Source organism: Strongylocentrotus purpuratus, unplaced genomic scaffold (genome assembly GCF_000002235.5).
Source record: "Strongylocentrotus purpuratus isolate Spur 01 unplaced genomic scaffold, Spur_5.0 spur5_scaffold_3, whole genome shotgun sequence".
In the NCBI taxonomy this organism is placed as follows: domain Eukaryota; kingdom Metazoa; phylum Echinodermata; class Echinoidea; order Camarodonta; family Strongylocentrotidae; genus Strongylocentrotus; species Strongylocentrotus purpuratus.
Genome location: NW_022145609.1, coordinates 36,502,681 through 36,525,868, shown reverse-complemented (window position 1 = coordinate 36,525,868; position 23,188 = coordinate 36,502,681). Strand labels below are relative to the sequence as shown.

Genomic DNA, 23,188 nt, shown 5'->3' with positions numbered 1-23,188 from the left:
CTTTTAATTTGTTTTCCTCACACTTCCTTTACTCTTTGGCAACATCTCCATCTCCCACACCGTCTTCCTCTCTCCTAAGGTTCATTCAAACATGAAGCGTTGTAATTTACGCCGCTTCACATTTCTGTACTTTATAACACAGTGCTTTAGTGAATACACACAAGTCCTTTCATTTACACATTTAAAAAAAAAACTGGTGGCTATTTTTGCGATGGTTTACTGGCTACTGAACGAGCCTTTACACTCACACTCTCCCTTTCATTTCATTTTCATTTTATCTAACTCTTCCTCTCTCTTTTTCTCATATTTTCCCCTTCTATTAAACTCTTCTCTGTATATTCCCATTTTCATTTCTTTTACCACTATCTCTTTCCCTCCCTTTGATGACAGTTTTTTTTTTATTAACTTTGTTGTATTTTTTTTATCTACTTTTAAAACCTCAAGTACCGTAATGTATGTGTTCGTGATTGTGCACAATCTGTTAAACAGATAAAACAAAGAAGTATTTGTTCATATTTTGAGTGACGCATTCAAACTTTATTTCAAACATCTGTACAATTTGACAATAATACCTAAATAATAGACAGGTTATGATAAAAAGGTGTAATATTTACATCTTATTTACAAATAAACAATTTACACGTATAAAATTCTCAAAATGAATTTGTCTTTCATGATCGTATACTTTAATTATGTAATTCATTGAAAATAATTTAAGAACAGACTAGCCTGTATTTCAGGTGTGTGATTAAAAAAGAAATGATATGGATATTTACAAATGATTTAAATCATGAAATGTAGGTCATTTGAACATACAATGAAACATAACATTTCAAAGGAAAGAGGATACAATATTCTCTTTCCACCATTTTTTTTTCTTGCATCGAGTCCATCTATAAACTCAAAGAAAGCCTCCCTCAAAATAGTGATACAATAAGTAAACAAATTAAAATGCTTCAAATAAATGAATCTATGTCGTAAAAAAACACCTGTTATTGATTTCTCAGTGATAAAATGTACAGAATTTGAGTTTGCCATGTACATGTATTTAATGTATATAAATAAATCTTTTGTACAACATTAATTTTCTTTCACTATTGTGTTTTGTATATACTTTACATTATGCTCTCAATGAAAATAGTATTTTAAAGGCATATATATAAACCCTCCCTCACACTGCCTCCTAGAGTGTAAGAAGATTCTCTGAGACCCTTTGAAAAATGGTGTTCACATTCGTATTAGACTTCAAACTAGCAAGACAAAATTGGACATTTATTATACAATAATGTTTTGTATTTATATGCAAGCCATATTCTACAGAAGATTATGGCTCACTTCTTTTTAATAGGCCAAGCTCTTGTGTTAGATCGGGTACATGTATTTTTAAGGAGAGGCAGACTGGGAAGTTATTTAGAACTTTATAACGATCACTACAATCACTCTACCACCAGCTATGATGCAGTTTGCATGGAGCGTGGGAAGTAGGCGCTCATCAGAGGGGGTTGTCCCTGGCCACCCCCAGCCCCAGCCCCAGCCCCAGCCCCGGCCTGCTCCCCGGGCTTGCCCTGCACCATCCCTCCTCCTCCTCCTCCCTTGGATCCTCCTGGGATGGAAGGGACACGCCCTCTGACGGCAGGGGGGTGTGTCTGGGAGAGGGGCCTGTGTTGGACCGTAGAATGAAAGGGGTAGCTCGGTGGAGGTGCCATTCTCATCGGGCCAGCTTGTTCCTGTCTCTGCAGGTATTTGGGATCCAGTGCAGGGCTGTAAATGAAACCAAATGTGAAAGACTTTAATGTTGGTAGGTCTTACTCTGCACAAAATATTTCTAAACTGCAATGAATAAACCACCGGATTAGTACTTGGACTGCATTTCCGACTTATTACATAATATCAACAAAACAGCATTAAGGACCCTAGGCTCGCCAATACATTGGGGCCCATGTCCATTGATGATTTAAAATTAATCCAAATGGAACTTTTCCCAATTCAAAGAAAAATTCTGAGGCTTCTGCATCTTGCAATTGATTGGGAAACTTGCAAACTGTTCATGCGACAAGTCCTGGATTTGTCATTCACTCATTCAACATAATCTGTACAGTGTACATGCTCATCAGTGTCTTAGTCAAGTGGTTAACACTTTAATGGAGTTTGAAAGGTTGTGGGTTCAAGCCCAGACTTGGCACTAGTGTGTTTTGGGAATACAGTACATTGTAGCTATATTTCCCCCCTCTCTATTCAGGTGTTAAATGAGCACTGGTAGGAAGGAATTTAGAATTAAATATACTTGTACATGCTTATTTTTTTACTATGTAAAGCGCATAGAGAAACTTTCATTTATTATGCACTTAATAATTCAATCTTACCATTATTATTCCCTCAATGCTGTGATCACCTAAATTGGGTAGCCTAGCTAGAGTCGGGGTAGTGCTTGAGCAACCTTGAGCACCTTGCATTATGGAAAGATTGCCCCCCAAAAATAAATGTCCAATATAATAATAATAATAATAATTATTATGTAGTAAAAGCCATTTCTTACCTAGCATGAGAGGCATGTTGGATAGCACTTAGACCAGAGTGGGGTGTGTTGAGAGGTACACTGGGGTTGGTAGAAGGGGTGGAGGTGAAGGCGTGGCGGGGTGGAGCACCGGTGCCGCTGGTGGTAGGGGGCACTCCTATGTTTGCTCCTGTTGGCTGATAGACTACCTAAAAAAACAAAAAAATTGATATTTGGTTGCATTGCAAGCAAGGAGTTTTGTGGCTCTCACTTAATTTCATGTATATATAACGCCAGATATTCAAAACACATCCTTCAAATATAACGGAATGATAATGATATGAATTTTTCCAATGCAATGAAGAACTATTTCTATGAAAAATACTAAGGAACCACAACAAAGGCTATAATTTCTAAATCCCAGATTAAATGGATGATAACACCAAAAGGCTAATTATTTGGATTGTATATATCAATGACCAGAGCCAGAGGTATTAGTTTTAACCCATAGGTGATAAAAGGTTTTAGTTCTGGTAGTCAACATACTGAAATTCAAAATTTTGTTGTTGTAGCGTAAAGGCCGCACCCCGACTTTTTGATATTTTTTCTTCCAAAAACACTGCGGCCTTATCGCCGGCAAATACGGTACACAAATTGAAAATTGCTGGAAAATTACTTTCCTCAAAATATTTCTGATTCTTACACTTCTACAACAATCACACTGTACCATGTCAAGTATAAACAAGCGAACTTCCTTGTTAAAATTAAGAGATTTTCCTGTTTAGAACTTACCCCTGCTGGTTTATAAGAGGCGACTGGTTGGGGTCGAGATGGGGGCTCAAACGTGCCATGGCGCTGGGACAGGTGGACCTCATTCACCTGCTTGTTCAACCAGTTGATTACTGAAACACACAAGATGAAAGTATTTTAATGAATAGACTCCCATCGAACATATTTAAGAAAGAGGTCAAATGGCTTACCTTTAAGTGAAAAGTAGAGTGGACAGTGTGCACTGTCATCTACCTGTAACTGGGAAAGGCAAAATGTAGAGGTGGCCAAAAATTGGCAACTCTGTGATGTATTTTAGGAGCTCCCCTAAATCTTAATTAAACATGCATCCTAAATGTCATTATTGCAAATAAGTTTCTATTCAACCCCTGTATGTCAAAAAATCTATCCTGTTATCAATTACAGAAAAAAACGAAAGTTTATGAAATGTTTTGTACAGAGCGAATTGGAAAGGAGCTCACAAGATACCTCGCAGTGTTGCCAATTTGATTGATCGTAACTTCCAAAATTAATAACTTTTTTCTAAATCTAAATTTGCTAAAAAATTTACAGACCTGCTTCTCTCATTTGTATGCTTAACTATTAAAACCAACTAAATATCAGTGTGGACTTCCACTTTAAATCTGAATAGCACATACACGTAGCAGCATTCTTCATACCATTTTCATTTGTCTTCAACAACTGTTTGCTCTCCTCCAGCTTGGTAGTGGTCCTCTCTAGAGTTTCTTTCAATCTTTCATTCTGTAATTATAAAGATAAAATGCCCAAAATGACTTCACACTTCCTTAATAACAGACTAAATGAAATAAAATTAAATACTTGCGTAGGTAGATGTAGTATTGTGTAAATCATGTTAACAGTCATGGTTTTAAAAGGGGGGCAATTATTTATTTTTAAAGGTGTCTTATTTGAAGAATCTTTATATCAATCACCTTCATAGTGCAAAAAAGGGCCATATATTGAATGTACATCTGACATGAGTAAGAATTAATTGTTACTTTGTATGAACAATTTATACATTCTTTTCAAACAATCACTAATTATGAAAACCTTAAAGAAGAATACAAACGCGAACCCAATTTCTCCTTTTCTGTTTTCCATGATATCTGTTGAGTGCAAGAAGGTAGTCAATTATTGCTAGCACTGTACAAAGAGTTAATGCCTCTCTGACTCTCAGAAGAGGACCCAATTCCTTGATAATTGTTACCTCAGCATCCACAGAGTCACATTTCCTCTTCAGGTTATCTCTGTCTTCCTGCATGGAGTGCAGTGTGTGACTCTTCTCTTCAATCAGCTTCTCTTGCTTGCTTGTAACTGTGTTCTTCAGCTTCATCTGCAAATATCAAAGGTTTACAAAAATGGAGATAAATGTCAACTTTTTGAAAATTCTGTACTTTGACAATAATTTGGTACTTTGACACGATAATTTGGTACTATGACATGATAATACTATGATACGATAATTGGAACATTTCTGTCAAAACAATGTTTTAGTTTCAATTTCAGTATTATTTTTCAGTTCCAACAGAACAGTAATTTTGACAAGAAATCAGATACCTAAACAACTCAACATTCAATAATATACATTTTTACATGGTTTAAAGTTATGAAATTGTTTTTTTAATATGTTTTGTTAAGATAAACCTGTGGAAATGGAGGGATCCACTGAAAAGCAGAGCATGTATAATGTGGATCCCTCAAAATAATGACAAACATAATTTTTGTAACATGTACGTATAGTGACTTGAAAAAAATATTTGTCCCTGTGTAATCACCAATATTTCTCAACTTTCTCTTGAGAGAAAACAAAAAATGCAATTTTTTATCAAAACGTGATCAATGAAACATCCTACCTTTGCTACTGCTGCTTTCAATTCTCCTTGCAGTTTCCGTATGATCTCATTTCCCTGTGGTTTTACAAAGAAAAAGGGGGTAATCAACCATTTATAACACTGCAAAGTAACAACAAAAAACTGCTGACGATTTCAAAGAAATATCAGTAATATTCAAATCTCCTGGTATGTTGTTAAAATGCACAAGTTACAACTGACTTGAAAAGAAAGAAAACCACAACAAAATTAACCAGCAATATTTATTTTAAATATTTGATAAGTTTTTATTGATCCAATAATATTTTTACATCCAACATGGACATACATCGTATTACAAATATACAGACATTTATACCCATGTAACAACAATAAATCAAAGAAGAAATCAAATGGATCTAAAGTATATAGAATACACTGTAGAAAACATCAGTGATTGTCAAAATACCCCCCCCCCCCCCCAAAGAAAAAAAAAAAAGGATTTCAGTCAATGTTCTCTCATCTGCTAAACTGCTTAAATAGGATTATATCCTATAAACCAGCAATATACATATACAAGTATGACAATTATATCCAGTAATACAGCTAAAGGTATGTTTTGCAAATGCATATCATCATTTCAAGCTTGTTTCTTGCCGTAAGAAATACAAACTAAATTGCAGTAAATTGAATAAATACCTTTAGAACCTCTTTAGACGTTGATTTGACAGTGCTTTCTAGTTTGACAAGGAGTGCTTGCTTCTGGTGAACATTCTCTTCTAGTTGAGCCTGGGAAGAAAAAAAAAACATGATGTAGTTTAACTCTTGGTATTGGTTTATACTCGATAGGATGCAACAAAAGACTATGCCAAGTCTTACTGTTTCCTTGTGATGCACGTAACAAACTCTTTAATCACTAATTATAACAATTGATGTCAAAAATATCCTTGTGCAAAAGATGTTACCTGTGGATGTAATATGTAGCAAAACGAATACAGGTGCCCAAAACTTCATACAGCCCCTCAGCAACCTTGCCAATTGTATGTCCCTGGACTTCTTCTTGGGCCATGTTGAAGCGCTTCAGATGAAAACTGTACATGATTAAATACTATGAAGTCCATTGGTGGCTTTAAGGGTGGGCAGTGGTCAGTCAAGCCTGATTTCACATGGTCGTCTTTGAATGCCACCTAGGCAATCCATTGACCTTGGAAATGCCGATTTTGCTACATGGAATAAATGTTCTAAACTTCAATACTTTAATCCATGTGCCAACAAATAGTCAATATGTATGTTAAACAGCGGAAGATCTGTCTGATTTTCTTCCTAACCATTAAGGTGATAGATCCAATAATTTTGGTTAAATTTCACATTACCTTGCTTTCATTGGCAGCCTCTAGTAGTTGAGCAGACTTGTCAGCGAGAGCCTGCTTGTCTCCAACTTCTTGTTCCAGGACGGCTAGCCGTGTGCTGAGCTGACCAACGGTCTGTCCCCGGTCAGTGTGCTCGGTCTCTAGACGGTCAGTGTGACGTCTCGTGGACTGGAGCTCCCGCTGAGCTCGCTGGTAGTCCTGAGTGGGAGATTATAATAATAATAAAGATTGCTTTATTAAGCGCATAATAAACGGAAGTTTCTCTATACGCTTTACAAGGTAAAAAATAAGATTGAGAAAAAAGATTGAGGAATGATGAAAGAGCACGTATTAAATTTCCTCATGATGCATTATTATGGTTTATACAACACAGAAGGAACCCAGGCATTTGTTGGTCAATGCGCATCACCTGAACTAGTACTTTACTATTCAGTGTGTGCAACTTTCCTCCATTCCCTAGCGTGTCAAATCATACTTGGACCATCTATACCCATCTTCGCTATGAAGTGAGAGATTGTATTTTAACCCAGCTAAGTCAAATAAATTGTTCATATGTGATTGGTGACTTCATCAACACTGTGAATGAAGGCCATAAAATATGGAAATGTTATCTAAATTGGAATAGAATTATGTTTTCCCCATTAAGAGGATCATTGAGGGAACACATAAGGCAGATTTTTCTAACACTTTCAATTAGTGAGATGGAAAATGTTTTATTTGTCTACTGCACTACACCTACATGAACAGTATATAATGCCTTTGCCTACCTCTTCTAACATGTGCAGCTTGCTTCTGAGTTCTTTGATGGTCGACTCTTGGGCCTGCCTTCTTTCATGCATCTCCTGAAAAAAAAAGATAATCAAACGTAATTACAATATCATCAGAGATCCTGAATCTTTCAAAATTATATCTTAGGGAATCTATGGTATCTGCATGTCTGCCCCCCCCCCCTCCATTCAATGATCTTTCTCTCCCCCTTTCTTTTTTTTTCTTCTCCTTTTATCAAAAACAACTTCACATCAAGCTGGAATTCTGGGGTAACTCTTCCCTGTAATATTGCCTGTAATTCTGCTCTGCAAGACTGCACCTTGTCATACTCTATCATTTCTTTTGAAATACTTAGTGAATGCTCATTAAAGGGATAGTTGAGTTCTGTTTTCAGACCACGAATGCCTTCGAAGTGCATGGTTATTGCTCTTATTCTCATCTATGACATTTCTAGTGTCCTTTCAGAACCTAAAATTGATATGAAGGTAAATTTAGACCCCAAAATGTGTTTTTTTTCAACAGCTTTTTCAAATTATCTAATATTTGTGGTGGTATACAAGTACTAGAAATCATTATATTTATGGATATTTCAGCCGTCTCTGAACTGATTTTGATTTTGTCAATTTTTGCCAGTTTATGGACCTCATCACATCCCTTAACTTGAAGCAACATGTGTCCTTTCCTACACATCAAGGTGGTCACACACTTGACCTCATTCTTTCTCGTGACACTGAAAGTTTCGTCAGCAATTTCGGCTTCACCAGCTACCTTCCATCTGATCATGTAGCTGTTAAATGCTCCCTGCACATACGTAAGCCTGGATCTGTGAAAATCGCCATCAACATGCGGAAAATTCGTGATATTAACCTTGAACATTTTCGCAATGACATTCTGCAATCTGAGTTGTGTGTCTCTCCATCAAATGACACGAACACCCTTATCCATCAATATGAGCGTGTCCTTTCTGCTCTTCTCGATAAGCATGCTCCGATGATCTCATGTATAGTTGGATGTCATCCTAACTCCCCTTGGTTCAATGACGAGCTCCGTACTGCAAAACAACAACTTCGGGCACTGGAAAGGAAGGCCTTTTCTCCAAGGGGCCTGGAAATCGACCGTCAAATTTTTAGAAGTGCCTCACATCAATACAAAAATAAACTATCATCTGCCAAAAAGCGGCACCACATAGATCAGCTGAAAGACTGCAGTAACCGTGAACTGTTCAGAAAAGTGGATCAACCCTACCCGCCCACGATCTGCAAAGGTCCTTCCAAGTAATCATGACAGTGCAGTTCCTCTTACTGAGCGGTTCCTTCAATTCTTTGCTGAGAAAGTCAACAAGATAACTGAAGAACTGCAGTCATCATCATTACCTACTGTCACTGATCGACTTCCTGAACACCAGACAACTTTTTCATTTGACAAATTTAAGCATGTCACTGAAAAAGAAGTGTTGCAAGTTATCACTAACTCTACTTCAAAGACGTGTAATCTGGACCCAATCCAAACTCACCTGCTAAAGAAATGTCTTCACGAACTTACACCTGTCATAACTTTTGTTATTAATGAGTCATTTAATAGTGGTTGTTTTCCTGAAAAATTCAAACCTGCAAATATTGTACCAATTCTCAAAGGCTTGAAATGTGATTCTGATGTACTTAATAATTACCGCCCTATTGCAAACTTGAAGTTCTTTGCTAAGACATTAGAAAGAATGGCAGCTTTACAGCTGCAACGGTACTTAAATGATCATGAACTCCACGCAAAATTTCAATCTGGGTATAGATCATTCCATAGTGTTGAAACTGCCTTACTGCGAATAACAAATGATGTATTGTTGACACTTGATAACGGTAAGGAAGTCATACTAGTCCTCTTAGATTTCTCGTCTGCGTTTGACACCATAAAGCATGATGTCTTGCTGCAACGATTGTCGCAAAAGTTTGGTATTCGCAGTGGGGCACTCGACTGGATTGAGTCTTATTTGACAAATCGTAATCACACTGTTGTTATAGGAAATGAACAATCGTCTAGTTATTGTATTTCTCAAGGGGTACCTCAAGGTTCAGTGTTAGGTCCCCTGTTGTTCACACTTTACACTGCTCCACTAGAGTCACTAATTGACAGTCATAATGTTCATAAAATGTTCTACACTGATGACACTCAATTGTATATTGCATTTAAACATTCAGATGTACAAGATGTTATTTCTCAAATGGTTGACTGTGTTCAAGCAATTAAAGAATGGTCACAAATCAACGGTCTTAAGCTCAACAGCAACAAGACTGAATTCCTTCACATATCTTCACGTATTCGTTCTACAGATCATATATCATTCATTGACTTAGACGGCACACAGGTTAACTCTGTAAGGAAGTGTCGTAATTTGGGTGCGATATTTGATGATAATTTCACCATCGATAAATTTGTTTCACAGAAATGCAGATCAGCATCTTTTGCACTACACAAAATTGGGAAAATTCGCAATCTGATAGATAAAGACACTACTGAACGCTTGATTCATGCTTTTGTGGCGTGTCATCTTGATTTTTGTAATAGCCTCCTTTCTGGGATTTCGGCTCGTCAAGTGCAGAAGATGCAGGTTGTGCAGAACTCAGCAGCTCGTCTTATTTATCGTATTAGGAAACATGAATCTGTGTCTCTTATTTTAAGAGACTTACACTGGCTACCCATTCACTCTCGCATTTTATTCAAAATATTGTTGTTAGCTTATGAATGTTTTTATGATTTTGCGCCTCCTTATTTGATAGAGCTATTAACATTGTACACACCTTCTAGAAATCTTCGTTCTAATAAGAAAAAATTGTTTGTTATTCCACCAGTGATGACCAGGTCATATGGTGAACGCAGCTTCGCTCACACTGCCTCAACTTCATGGAACAATCTCCCTGAACATCTAAAAAACATTGACTCCATTGTTAAGTTTAAGATTGCTTTAAAGACGCACTTATTTAACATTTAATTCATCCATTTTGTCTGTTACCCAGTACATCTTGTCTTTGTATTCTGTTGTGTTTTTCTTTAGAGCGCTTAGGGACATGTTTTAATACTATGTGTTATGCGCTATACAAGAACGGTTAATTATTATTATTATTATTATTATTTCAAATTGGACACCCAGTTTTTCATTATCTCACAAAAAAATATTTTGTGTAGCGCCTTCTGCAACAGAAGTCAACTATCCCTTTAAAAAATTGTAATCATATCAGCTACACCTAAGATAAAACCAGTTGAAAATATTGGAAATTATTTTACTGCCTACATCATATAAAGTAAAGTGCATTACCCTATTAACTGCCTGTAGTTCTGCAATGCGAGACTGCATCTTGTCGCTCTGTTTCCTATGCTTCTCCTCTAGATCCTGACACTGTGCTGAACTTTGCTTTTCAATATCCCTTTGCATCTGGAATAAAGACCAAAGGAAGGAGGAATAAATATTAAATAAGGATATAAAATTGTGAAAACCAACATCACCCAGCTTATAAACATAAATTTTGTTTCATTTTGGAGTAAATTAAATGGCAGTGTGGGATTTGGGGGTAAATTGTTGAACTTGGGCAATGTGATTTGAAAATCAATCGATTAACCTTTTTTTTCCTTGTCTCACGTTTCTTACAGGAAAAATATTAGAGTCCTGTCAGCTGAACAATCAATAAGAATCCATAAAAGATCCACTTCTTTTTGTTTAATATTACATCCTTTCTTTCTTCATTTTGTTATATATATTATCTTTAATTTTTTGTTTTTTGCTGTATTTTTATATTCAATATGATGTCTATATATGATTAGTTTTATGTTTGTAACACAGGATTGCTGAAAAACGGGCTGATGTGAGTTTACTGTGATTAAATAAATTCAATCGATCAACACACTAAAAGGATTCATGAGGAGCCAGGTAAGACCCAAATGAAGGATCTACTGAAGGATCCAGATTGAGACATACCTCTAGAGCCTTCTGTCTCTCCTCAGCAAGCTCCTGTTGATGCTTGGCCTCCAGGCTGTCAGACTGACTGCTCCACTGACCTCTCAACCGCTCCAACTCACTGCTCCTGGTCTGGAGAATCTAAACAGATAGAAGAGATACAACCAAGATACCATTGGCAGCTTGTCTCAAAGTACCAAAGACTGATGAAGTTTTAGCTCATTATTTCACTATCATAATGATAATCATTATGATCAGTAACTTTTTACATGATTCATCATCGTCATCAGTATAGCCATTGTCATCAGTATAATCATTATCATCAATGTCGTCATCATCCTCATTATCATTATCATCAAAATCAGCACCACAACTTGCCAGCATCATCATCATCATCATCATTGTCACCATCATCATCGTCACCATCATCATCATCGTCACCATTATCACCGTTATTTTCATCAGCATCACTACAATTATCATTAGCACCGTTACTACCATAGTCTACAGCTTCATCATCATCATGGAGATATTTTATTGACTATTATTATTATTATTATTATTTACCTCTTGTGTTTGTTGCAGCTGATGTGTCAGGGAAGATTCTTTGCTACTCAGATGAGCTTTAAGCTGCTTGTGATCTTCCTGTTAAGATTTAAAAAAAAAAAAAAAAAAAAATATTAACACTGCTCATTCTACTTCTGTACAGAGGAAGAATTTGGAAAAGATTTTGTAATCCCTTGTGATCATAACTAGACTGATAGAGCAATATTCAGTGAAAACATATATGTGGAAAACAACCAGGAACATGATAATTGTAACGGTAGGTCTACTCTTTGACTGACAAAACAGGTACGATTCTCTTGCTTTAAATGTAGGAAGTTTGAGACCGATAATCACTTAATTTTAGAGACAAGAAAAAGTTGATTGATAATTTGCTTGCCCATCATAGTACATTTTCGGTACCCTGAGCAAGCAAGGGATGATGTTAGTTATTCAACATTGGACAAATCAGGTACATATCATACATCAGTGATCATTCAAAGTGGTTTGAAGATGAAATAGAAGTAGGAGGTCCACTTAATAAATGACAGATACCGTGCCAGATTTAAAACATCATTTGTCTGAGGTATTACCTGCAGCAACTTGAGGCACTTGGCTAAGTATCTCTTGACTTCTGAGTCTGAGCCCGGTTTGAGACTGAGTGAGAGATGAGTGAGATGCTTGAAAGGGTTGGTCTCAACTACACCAAGCTGAGCCAGGCCATGAGGCGAGCCGGCTAGATCCCCTGACTGATTCAGCTGAAGCACAAACCTATGGGTTTTAAAAAGTCCAAAGAAATGAAAAATCAGATGAGTGAGATGCTTAAAAGAGTTGGTCTCAACTACACTAAGCTGAGCCAGGCAATGAGTTCAGCTATTTAAATCCCCTGACTAGTTCAACTGAAGCATAAACCTTTGGGAGTTATACGGTCCAAAGACATCAATTTTAAAATTACATCATAAAAAATCAGCCCAAAAGCTGTTGCACAGCACAATTATCTGAGTACAATATTGCTATGAGATTTCTCCAACATTATTTCTTTAGTTCAGCCTCTATAATTTTATGGTAATTTTGTAAAGAATAATAAGAATTATCAATAATCTTATGGCTTTCAGGAAATGTAATTCCTCCATTCTAAGCTGATGAATGAACAATTCAACTAGTTTCATAATGATGTCAAAATGTAAATAGAATGAAGTGTATAGATGGTCAAAAAGTCTTTACAAATAACCCCCTGCAAGCCTACTAGTTACAGCATACATGGTCATGTTTCCTGAAAATAAAGACATGTGCATATCAAACTTATGGCAGCATGATATTGGTGGGGGAGGGGGGTGAAAATCACTAAATATATATACGGTACTAGAACTACGAAAATACATCTTCAACTTCGATCTCTAGACACTTACTTGCCATGCGCCTGGCCTTGGTTCTGTGCACATAACTGCAAGAGTTCAATGAACTTTTGTGGGAATGCACTAAAATCCACCAGCAACCCTTGCTGATTCTTCAACCTGTGATGGAATTTAAAAGGAAACAAGTACAATCATCGAAAATAATATCGCTAGTGATATTCGTTTGTCTCGCAATGTGGTCAATAAGGAATCTAAAAGATCACAACGTTTTGTGCGCTATCTGCAACACTTCGTCAGGTGATAAAAACTAATGTAAGTAAGGGTCTTTTATACTTTACGGGAGGACCAGCGGAGCGGTCTATAATTTGATCGATAATTGGAACAATAACGCACAATGCCTATTGGTCGACGCACACGGTGATCGACCAATCACCAGGCCGCTGGTTCGGCCGCTGGTTCGGCTAATGCACCAGGCCTATTGGCCGACGCATACGCTGCTCAACCGGTGTTGGCCGGCAGGATGGTGAGTGTCATGGCGGCGTATCGTCCACATCCAAAATTCGGGGATAGCACACGAAACGTCGTGATCTTTTAGATTCCTTATTGACCACATTGCGAGACAAACGAATATCACTAGCGATATTATTTTCGATACTACATCCGCAATGAGTAATATATTTAGCATTAAGTAAAATCATATTTTATATTGTATTAACTATGACAATCAGATGCATTTTATTGCAAGAGCTTTCCTTATATGTTTCCAATACATAACAATGACTCTCTCAATTAAACAAGGGTTTATGATCCAATAAGACTAAAAGTTGTTTTTCGAAAGATACAGGTGAAACAAATAGGTTATATTCTGAGTTAGCCCTTATTTTGAATGTTTTTGTAACCTCTACCCCTAAATTGTTATCCTTTTTTTACCCTTGAAACAAATCAATGTTTCAAACTATGATTGAGGTTTAAACCATCTGTATGAAGTCACATGAATAGGGTTGTTACTATTCTCAACTGTTAATCTCCAATTAAATATTTCTCTACAACCAATGCCCCCATCTCGCAAAAATGTCTTAAGTCTATGTTCATGGACACCCCACTGAAATATTTGATATAAAGTTTTATTGCGTATTATGAAACTACACATTTCAATGGGGAGGTCCAGAAACTGTACATTGATTCTGTGAGACAAGCCCCTGGCTTGGAAAGTTGGAATGCCTTAAAGCCCCACTACACTAGTTTGGCCAGGAGGGATTAGACCTCCCTGCATGGTCACTGACAGGTGGTTATCTCATCAAATCAGCTCTCAATTAACGTAAGAAAAAAGGGACCGTGGGGGGACCAATGGTCACCGATTAGGCATTGTTTGCTATATAGAGGGCGCAAGTAGGAGTCAGTGGTGCAGTGGGGCTTTAAATGTTGTCTCTTACACTTGGAAATCCTCCTCTCCGAGGTGAAGATCGTAGAGAAAGAAAGGATCTGCGTCATCTGTCAATCTAACATGGAGCTCCTGGTGAGGGAAAAGGAACAGAATATCTTACAATTAGTTGCAGCCTCAGGGCTCCCCACTAATACTCTATATGGGATACTGTACCTACTTTCCTGGACAATGCTAAGGACAATGGGTGGTATTCCGGTAGCGCGTACTAAGTTAGCGCATACTTAGTTAGTTCACACTTTTACGGAGTGCCTGTTGCAAACTAATTTACCCTGTACAGATTATTTTAATCCTTCAATGAAAAGTGTCCAAAAAATTAATTTTGCAATGAAATAGGAAGAAAAAGATAATATGAGTATGAAATGAATTTCAACAAAGTCTTTGGTAGATTATCTTTGTCATGAATATTGAAGGAGGAAGATGAAACCTAGCATTCCATAGAAGTGTGAACTAAAATTCTTGTTTAGTCTGGACTTAGTCCCGGCTTAACTTATGAGAATACCACCCAATGCTAAGATTACCAAGAGTCCTTTTCAGGACTCCCCAATCCTCCCCCTCTCTCACATGGTGCAACTGCAAGCCTACTGTAAATGCTAAGGACTTGATCAAACAAGGCACCTTACAGTTTGTCCTTTGATATTTTCAAATCTTACCGGTATTCAATTCAGAAAATATGCAAATAGTAGATATTAACCTAATATCATACATGTAAGTCAGTGTTATATATCTACAAGTTATGCTTTATGTATAAAATCAACAATTCCATAGCAATAGCACTTTCTTGTGTTGCTTTTGGCGAGATGCCAAATAAGCATACCTTTCTGTGAATAGGTGATGTAACAGAAACCAGTTCAAGAAATATCCTGATTCCAACAGTCCTGAAAAATAAGGAAACAAAGTCAATGTCATGAAACATTACAAATTATAAAAAATCAGTCCTAGTTGGTGATCAAAATCCATGCTGATTTAAACCATCAATTTGTACAAAAATTGGTTTATTAGATTAAAAAATACGAGCAATTTAAGCTGTAGGAAAATATGAATTGAACAACCTTAAAATTAGTAGTATACACATTTACTTAGGGATTTATCAATGCTATCTGATATGCATGAATTGCCACAAACACTTGAATCACAACATAAGAGGGGGGAAATCTCGTAACTTTCCCTCTGCCTGGCTGGAGCATTCCAACGTAAACAACTCTTCAGGCAGTCTCAGATATTCCATTTAAGTAAATTCTAGTCAAATTTACAAAATTTACAAAAATGAATGGCAAATTCATGCTGGTAGAATGCTAGACCGAATTTTCTGTCTCTTTCGTTCGTTAAGCCTCTTATTTGGGTAGAGTCGGATCTAAAGAGAGAGCCGACCCTACCCAAATAAGAGGCTCTAAAAAGAGAGACGACCCTACCCAAATAAGAGGCTCTAAAGAGAGAGCCGACCCTACCCAAATAAGAGGCTTAACGAACAAAAGAGACAGAAAATTCGGTCTAGTAGAATGCTAGTGAAGATGACTGGCAAATAGACCTCACAAAACACTGCATGACACTTACAAGGCTCTGGTGACAACTTAAAAACAACAAAATCACACTTATGACTGGACTCAATTTTCAAACATAAACAAGGACTTGTTTCACAGTTCATTTAAACAACTCAACAAATTATATTTTGGACCCCCAGTTTATAAAAAGAAAAAAAAAGAGAGTAGGTCTAGGTGACAGGTCTAGTCTGTACTTTGTAGAGCCCTGAAACGCAGACAGCCTACTCACCTATCGTCTTGGCCTTGTGATTTGAAGACAACGCTAAGAACTTGATCAAACATAGCACCTTCCATGTTGTTGTAGATCTATATTATAACCGCAGTCTAAAACTGAAAATCAGAGAGACAGAAAAGAATCATTCACAGACACATAGTCTATGAGTATGACAAAGACTAGATAAATTTAGATCTACAAAGTCAATGAAGCAAATTATCGAGATCTAGTAGTTGATGTAATATTGAGCAATCAGCAATGTTCATTCGAGCAATTTTATCTTCATCCTGGGTGGACGTGTTTTGTTGAGCTCCCGGTAATGACTGATTTTTTAACAGAATGCAATGGACTATGCATGATGATTTTTATATCGGGTGTTAGCTCTTCAAACCAGGACTACGATTCTAAACCCATCTTGGAATGACGAGGTGACGATTTTGTGATATTTTCGAAAAACTTGTATTTTTTAATAGTTTTTTTCAATAGAGCTATTCTATTTCCTTTTTGAAAGTCGCAGTATACTGCGCACAACTATTGAAGCGCACAAAAGCGCAGAAGAGCGCATCTAGACAAAATCCATAATACGCCATCTCAGTGACGCCTGACGTAACAATGCCGAAGAAAACCAGGTCGCAAGTAAGTGAGGAACTAGGAGCTGGGCCTTGTGGGAGCCAACCCGATATCATCTCTCTCTTTTCAAGGAGGAGTCACAAACACTTTCGCACGCCTTGACTGGCAAGTTGAATCTGCTTGAGGCTGCCATTCAGGAAGTGAGGGAAGGGCAGACAGACATCGTCCGCTCTCTATCCTTCCTGGATGAAAAATTCGAGGAACTAAAGGTGACGACACGACGGTTGGAAAAAGACAACGAAGAACTGAAGGCTAAGAATAAGTCGCTGGATAACCAGGTCAGCGACCTCCATCACAAGGTACATGACCTCGACCAGTACCATAGGAGGATAAACTTGGAGCTGGCGGGAATTCCTGAGAGCAGAGAAGAGAGTCCTCTTGTGTTGGCTTTGAAGGTCGCCCAATGTGTTGCCCCTTCACTGAAGGAGAGTGACATCGACATTGCGCATCGGTTGGGTGCTCCAAGGGCTGGGGCAGATCGTCGACCACGATCCATCATTGTACGATTTAACAGTCGCAGAGCAAGGAATGCAGTATACGATGGCCGAAAAAAGCTGAAGAATGTCACAACCAGGGACATCGGTGTTCATGGCAGTGCAAACAAATTCTACGTCAACGAGAACCTGACGAGCGTTACCCGAGAGCTGCTGGGAATCGTGAACGTCGAAAGGAAGAAGGCGGGCTTCAAGTTCGTGTGGACCGTCAACGGCAAGATATTCGTGAGGAAAGATGAGAAGGAACCTGCGATCATCATCCATACCAAGGATGATATCAAGAAGTTGAAGTAGACGATATCAACAAGTTAATAAAGTAGGCAATATTTACGATTAACATTCTTAAACTCCATAACGATGATTATTATTTCATATGTTTCATGTCTTTTCTGTTTTTATTTTATTTCGCTCTTTTGGCAAGTTTGCCTCCCCAATCAGTGTCAACTTATGCTGTCACTATATTCAACCAAAATATCGAATTCTGCAAGACTCTCATCCTTAAATGACTAATGAAGATTACCAATTACAACCAAATATTGACTGTAGGTACTACGTACCTAATGAGTTTAATCCTGTAAAGGATCAACCTCAACAAACACAATTTCTTAGTTTCTTACATTGTAATGTTCGGAGTCTAAGTAAGAATAATGAAAATATGAATATCCTGTTATCATCATTACAGTTCGATTGCTCAGTTATAGGCATTACCGAAACATGGTTAAATCCTCAATCTCCACCTTTATATACCTTAGAAGGTTACAAACAAATACGTAAAGACAGGTCGAGTGGTAGGGGCGGCGGACTTCTAATGTATATCGCGGATTCTTTATCTTTTAAGCCCAGACGTGATATTTCTTTCCAAAACGAAACTGCAGAACTCTTATGTATTGAAGTTGATCTTCCTAATGAAAAGAATTTTATTGTTTGCGTTATATACAGACCGCCCAGCACAGACATGGTAGACTTTTTAAATGATTTAGAATTGCTCATGTCAACTGTCAACTCTTTCAATAAATATGTTTGTGTTATGGGTGATTTTAATATCGATTTACTGAATAATAGTCCAAACTCACTTCGTCTTCGAAATATTCTAGATTCCAATGCATTCAGTGTTATGATTGATAAACCAACCAGAATTAGTAATCATTCATCTTCATTGCTGGATAATATTTTCGTAAAAACATCTAAAGGCTTTTCTCAATCAGGTCTGTTTTATTGTGAAATATCTGATCATCTACCTGTGTTTTGCTTACTTTTTGACCACAAAACTGATGTAACACAAAAAAGGCGAATTGAAAAGAAACGTAAAATTACTGATGAAAATGTTTCTTGTCTGAATGAAGATTTACTCTCGGAAAATTGGAATGATGTTATAATTTGTGACGATGTAGAAAGTGCTTTTGAAGTATTTTGGAATAAGTTTTATTATCTTTTTAATAAACATTTTCCATATGTGCAATTAAACGACAAGAGAAAAGGAAATCATCCATGGATTACTAGAGGGATACTTAGATCGATAAAAAGAAGAAACGTCCTATATAAAAGAAGTATGAAAAAACGATCACCAGATAATGTTGAAAAATACAAGAAATATAGAAATAAATTAACATCAATTATACGATGTTCACGTCGTTTATTTTACTCTAAGAGGTTTGAAAGTGCAAATGGCAATATTTCATCTACCTGGAAAATTGTAAAGGATATTTTATGCAAGCAAGGAAAACATGAAGTTCCAGGAAAAATTGTTCATGGTAATAAAGAAATAACAAATGCAGAAGATATTGCAAATGCATATAACACTTATTTTGTCAATGTTGGCCTAAATCAAGCCAAGATGATAAATAAAGATGGAACCAACTTCACACAGTACCTCAATGAACCATCTAATACTTCTATTTTTCTAAAACCAACGGATTACATTGAAATTCTCAATGTAGTGAGATTGCTAAAAAACAGTCACTCTTCTGGGCATGATGAAATCAGTACATTTTTATTGAAAAAGATCATTGGTTCAATTCTAACGCCTCTTGTACACATTTGCAATCTCTCTTTGATGACCGGAGTGTTTCCTTCTTCTTTCAAACTGGCAAAGGTGATTCCTGTTCATAAAAAAGATGACGTGATGGTCGTTTCTAACTATAGACCAATCTCATTACTGCCTAGCTTTTCTAAAGTTTTGGAACGAATTGTTTATAACAGGCTCTACAGTTTTTTAGATAAATGTGAATCATTGAATCCTGATCAATTTGGATTTCGGCGGTCTCATTCTACAGATCTTGCGCTACTGAAATTTTATGATCGCGTTTCAAGTGCACTCGCTGCTCACGAACATGTCATTGGTGTATTTATGGATCTGAGTAAAGCATTTGACACACTTGACCATTCAATTCTTCTTTCTAAGTTAGAGCATTATGGAATAAGGGGCATAGCTTTACAATGGCTTGCGAGTTACTTATCTATGAGAAGACAGTACACTTATTATAACTCTGTTAACTCTGACATTTTGTATCTTAAATGTGGTGTTCCGCAGGGATCCATCCTGGGCCCATTATTATTTCTTATTTATATCAATGATATTTGTAATGTATCTAAAACTTTAAATTATACCTTATTTGCAGATGATACGAGTGTTTTCTTGTCTCATCGTGAAATCAACACTCTAGAACAGAAACTAAATTCGGAACTACCAAAGTTGACTTTATGGTTTAGAAGTAATGTGCTCTCTCTCAATGTTCTTAAAACAAATTATATTCATTTTAGAGGTAGAAAATCTAATGACAACCTTGCTCTTAATATTAAACTAGATGATATTTCTTTAGAGAGAAAGACATGTACAAAATTCCTTGGTGTCTATATCAATGAAAAACTTGACTGGAGCGACCATGTAAAACACATTGTTACACCAATCTCCAGAAATATTGGCGTACTGTATAGAATAAAATGTTTTGTTTCTGATAGAATATTACTTATGCTATATAATAGTCTAATTTTACCACACATTTCTTATTGTAATATTTTGTGGGCAACATCCAAGTGTGTGACTAATAATATTCTTCTGTTACAAAAGAAAGCTGTACGCATATGTACCCGAGCTGGTTATCGTGACCATGCTACCCCACTATTTGTTAAACTGAAATGCTTAAAGATTGATGATATTAACTTCCTCCAAATTGCCATATTTATGTTCCGTTTTAATATCAAATTATTACCTACGTCATTATCTTCAATGTTCCAACCTAATAACATGGTTCATTCGTATTCAACAAGGCAGTCATCGAATTTACATGTGGTCAATCCTCACACTACATTAGCCCAGAAATCAATCAGACACAGAGGTCCAGATGTATGGAATTCTTTACCTAATGATATTCGAAATATAAAATCAACAAACTCTTTTAAAAGAGCACTCAAATGTATTATCATTTCACAGATGTAAGATATTACTTACATTATAATCTATTTATCAGTTCTAATTAAATCTAACATAATTTTGTTACTAGGCCTAACGAATTTTTTTTTTTTTCTTTCTTTTTTTTAACCTTTGTAAATAGGTCTAGACCCTAGTGTAAATAATTCACTACAAAACTTTAGGAATTTTATTTGTCATATATTATATATTTGAAAGGTGTTGTAACGATTCAAGCTCTATTTGCTTATGTTTCATCACCTTTGTGTGTTCATTCTTCAAACTGTATATAAGTTGCAACTTGTCTTTGATAAAACAATGTTAGGTCTATATTCTTTTTCACGTGAAGTTAATTCAAATGTATTGTAAAATTGAAAATGATTTGTCATCTTATATTAATTTTCATGTGATGTTAACTTCAATGAATTGTGAAATTGTGAACATGCATAAATAAATAAATAAATAAATAAATAAATAAATAAAAGACAAAGAAACAAACTGAATTTAAAAAGTAGGCCTTGCTTAGAATCGGACCTTAGAATCAAGCTGGCTGGGCCAGTCGGGCAGCTTTGCCCTTGATCAGCTCCACGTAGATCTACAGTGGCATTACAAAGGCGAGCAGCAAGATTCACCCTCCAGAGATATCATCGTATGGCCATTGTCTCGGCCATGATTCAACATCTGAAATGGGAGAGCCTGGAGAGGAGAAGAAATGCTGCAAAAGTGCAAGCCTCCACCTCATGTACAAGATCCAAAACAATGCACACCATTACACAGCACCCATGATTGCCAGCAACACACGACAGTATCACTCAAAAAAGTTGCTGGCTATCCCATCCCGACCCGCACCCAACTCTACCAGAACTCATTTTTCCCTCGGACAGTAACTGCGTGGAATGCACTTTCAAAGATCACCCTTGCTGGAGGGCTTCAAGGGCCGAGCGCTTCCACCCAGCATCTATTTCTAGACCAAGAACTAGATCTAGATGGATCTAGATGGACTTATGGATCCTGCCGAGTATCGTCGTAGTAGTAGAAGTAGAAGTTACCAGTACAGCTACAGTCCACTGCACTGTCACTGTGTATCACAGGCAGCTCAGTACCGTCAGACAACCGTGCGTTGACAACGGTAGAGGACACTTAATTTACCCGGAACCAGCGGCGCTGTCAACGGCTGTTTGGCTGGCTTACACTGCGCGGAGCGGCGGTTAACAATCTACTTTAGAAACTTCCGTTCCCGACATTCATTTATTCATATATTAAATAAAATGTGACATAAATTATGTGTGATATGATTCTTACTCTTAGAAGAAATATTGATAACAATTCTAAATAAATTAATAATATTTGCATACCTTTTTCATGAAACAACGGCTTTTCTTATTTTTCTTCCTACGGCTCCGACTCGAGAATGAAAACAAGAAATCAAAAATCGCGCGTTGAGACTGAAGTAATTTACTATTTTCGGACACTAAGGTATCTTCAACAACAACAAAAAAACATTGTTGTTTGTCGGCGTTTCATTCTTTTTTAGAATATTTACGCCTTTCACTTTATTTCTTTTTTTCTTCTAATTTTTGGTACTTAAATTCATACTCTTCTCTTTTTTTTTTAGATAACATAATCTCAGTTATCAATATGTTGTTATAATATACCCTGTGATTTTTTTTCCCAATTAGGCCTGCTTGATGACACTGCACCTGCTATCATAATAAATTTTACTCTGGTGATTTACTTCGGGATATCCTATCATCAGATGAGCAATTTACTGATATTATGATTTTTCTCATTTCAGCATGCTGCTTGCTTAATTGGCTATGTAGGCTAAGTTTAAATTTACCATCGTCACCAAAGTACAAAATATAAGAATAAGTTATTATGTTGCTTGTACCTTGATGCCTATAGGAATAGGAACATCCTTTTCTGTGAACTTTGTGAACGACGAGAAAGATAGCATACTGCAAGAGGAAGAGATAGATAGATAGAGAGAGAGAGAGAGAGAGAGAGAGAGAGAGAGAGAGAGAGAGAGAGAGAGAGAGAGATTTTGGAGGAGGGGGTGGGGCGATTGCATGACATTATTTCATTCGATCTCTGGCCATATAGACTGCATGAAAAATTGCATTTTTGTTGATTGTTGAATATATTACGTCTATAGACAAATTTATTGGGGCCGCGGAGGGTTTGGGGGCCGGGGGGGGGGGGGGGGTGTTCATGTTTTGAAAATATCTCCGCGTTTACTTGACAAGAGTCTTCTTTTTCGTTGTTAGGCTTTTTTTTAAACCACATACATTAATAAGCCTATACGCTCGTTTGCCCTACTTTGCATTCGAAATAAAGAAAATTAAACGGAATAAAAATAGGCTTGTGATCAAGATCTCTATCTATCTCTATC

General features: G+C 36.8%; 2 protein-coding genes across 3 annotated transcripts; one reads left to right on the top strand and one right to left on the bottom strand.

The window, feature by feature from the left end:
- Positions 1 to 513: 513 nt before the first annotated feature.
- LOC115928592 (spindle assembly abnormal protein 6 homolog) lies at positions 514 to 22,242 on the bottom strand. 2 transcript variants are annotated; one of them, XM_030995997.1, is made up of 18 exons: positions 22,152 to 22,242; positions 16,282 to 16,382; positions 15,329 to 15,389; positions 14,504 to 14,583; positions 13,125 to 13,229; positions 12,309 to 12,486; positions 11,740 to 11,817; positions 11,194 to 11,313; positions 10,537 to 10,653; positions 7,229 to 7,303; positions 6,465 to 6,659; positions 5,791 to 5,880; positions 5,137 to 5,190; positions 4,491 to 4,616; positions 3,943 to 4,024; positions 3,287 to 3,396; positions 2,537 to 2,703; positions 514 to 1,761 (listed from the first exon to the last, which is right to left on the bottom strand). In XM_030995997.1, exons 2-18 carry the CDS (start codon positions 16,344 to 16,346, stop codon positions 1,452 to 1,454), a joined length of 2,013 nt encoding a protein of 670 aa, XP_030851857.1. In that variant the 5' UTR covers positions 16,347 to 16,382; positions 22,152 to 22,242; the 3' UTR covers positions 514 to 1,451. The 2 variants fall into 2 exon arrangements, with proteins under 2 accessions (XP_030851857.1, XP_030851858.1); XM_030995998.1 differs by lacking the exon at positions 22,152 to 22,242 and adding an exon at positions 21,846 to 21,869.
- On the top strand, positions 16,879 to 17,684 carry LOC100891148. The gene is made up of 2 exons (XM_030995919.1): positions 16,879 to 16,902; positions 16,968 to 17,684. Exons 1-2 carry the CDS (start codon positions 16,879 to 16,881, stop codon positions 17,682 to 17,684), a joined length of 741 nt encoding a protein of 246 aa, XP_030851779.1.
- Positions 22,243 to 23,188: the final 946 nt, after the last annotated feature.

Bases quoted from the DNA above. Each gene is read 5' to 3' on its own strand.
- LOC115928592 (XM_030995997.1), bottom strand. From the start codon at position 16,346: ATGGAAGGTGCTATGTTTGATCAAGTTCTTAGCGTTGTCTTCAAATCA. The intron at 5,191-5,790 runs GTATTTATTCAA...GTAAAACCACAG, and splicing joins CGTCTAAAGAGGTTCTAAAG to GGAAATGAGATCATACGGAA. The intron at 3,397-3,942 runs GTATGAAGAATG...TGTGTGTTTCAG, and splicing joins GTTGAAGACAAATGAAAATG to TAATCAACTGGTTGAACAAG.
- LOC100891148 (XM_030995919.1), top strand. From the start codon at position 16,879: ATGCCGAAGAAAACCAGGTCGCAA. The intron at 16,903-16,967 runs GTAAGTGAGGAA...TCTCTTTTCAAG, and splicing joins CGAAGAAAACCAGGTCGCAA to GAGGAGTCACAAACACTTTC.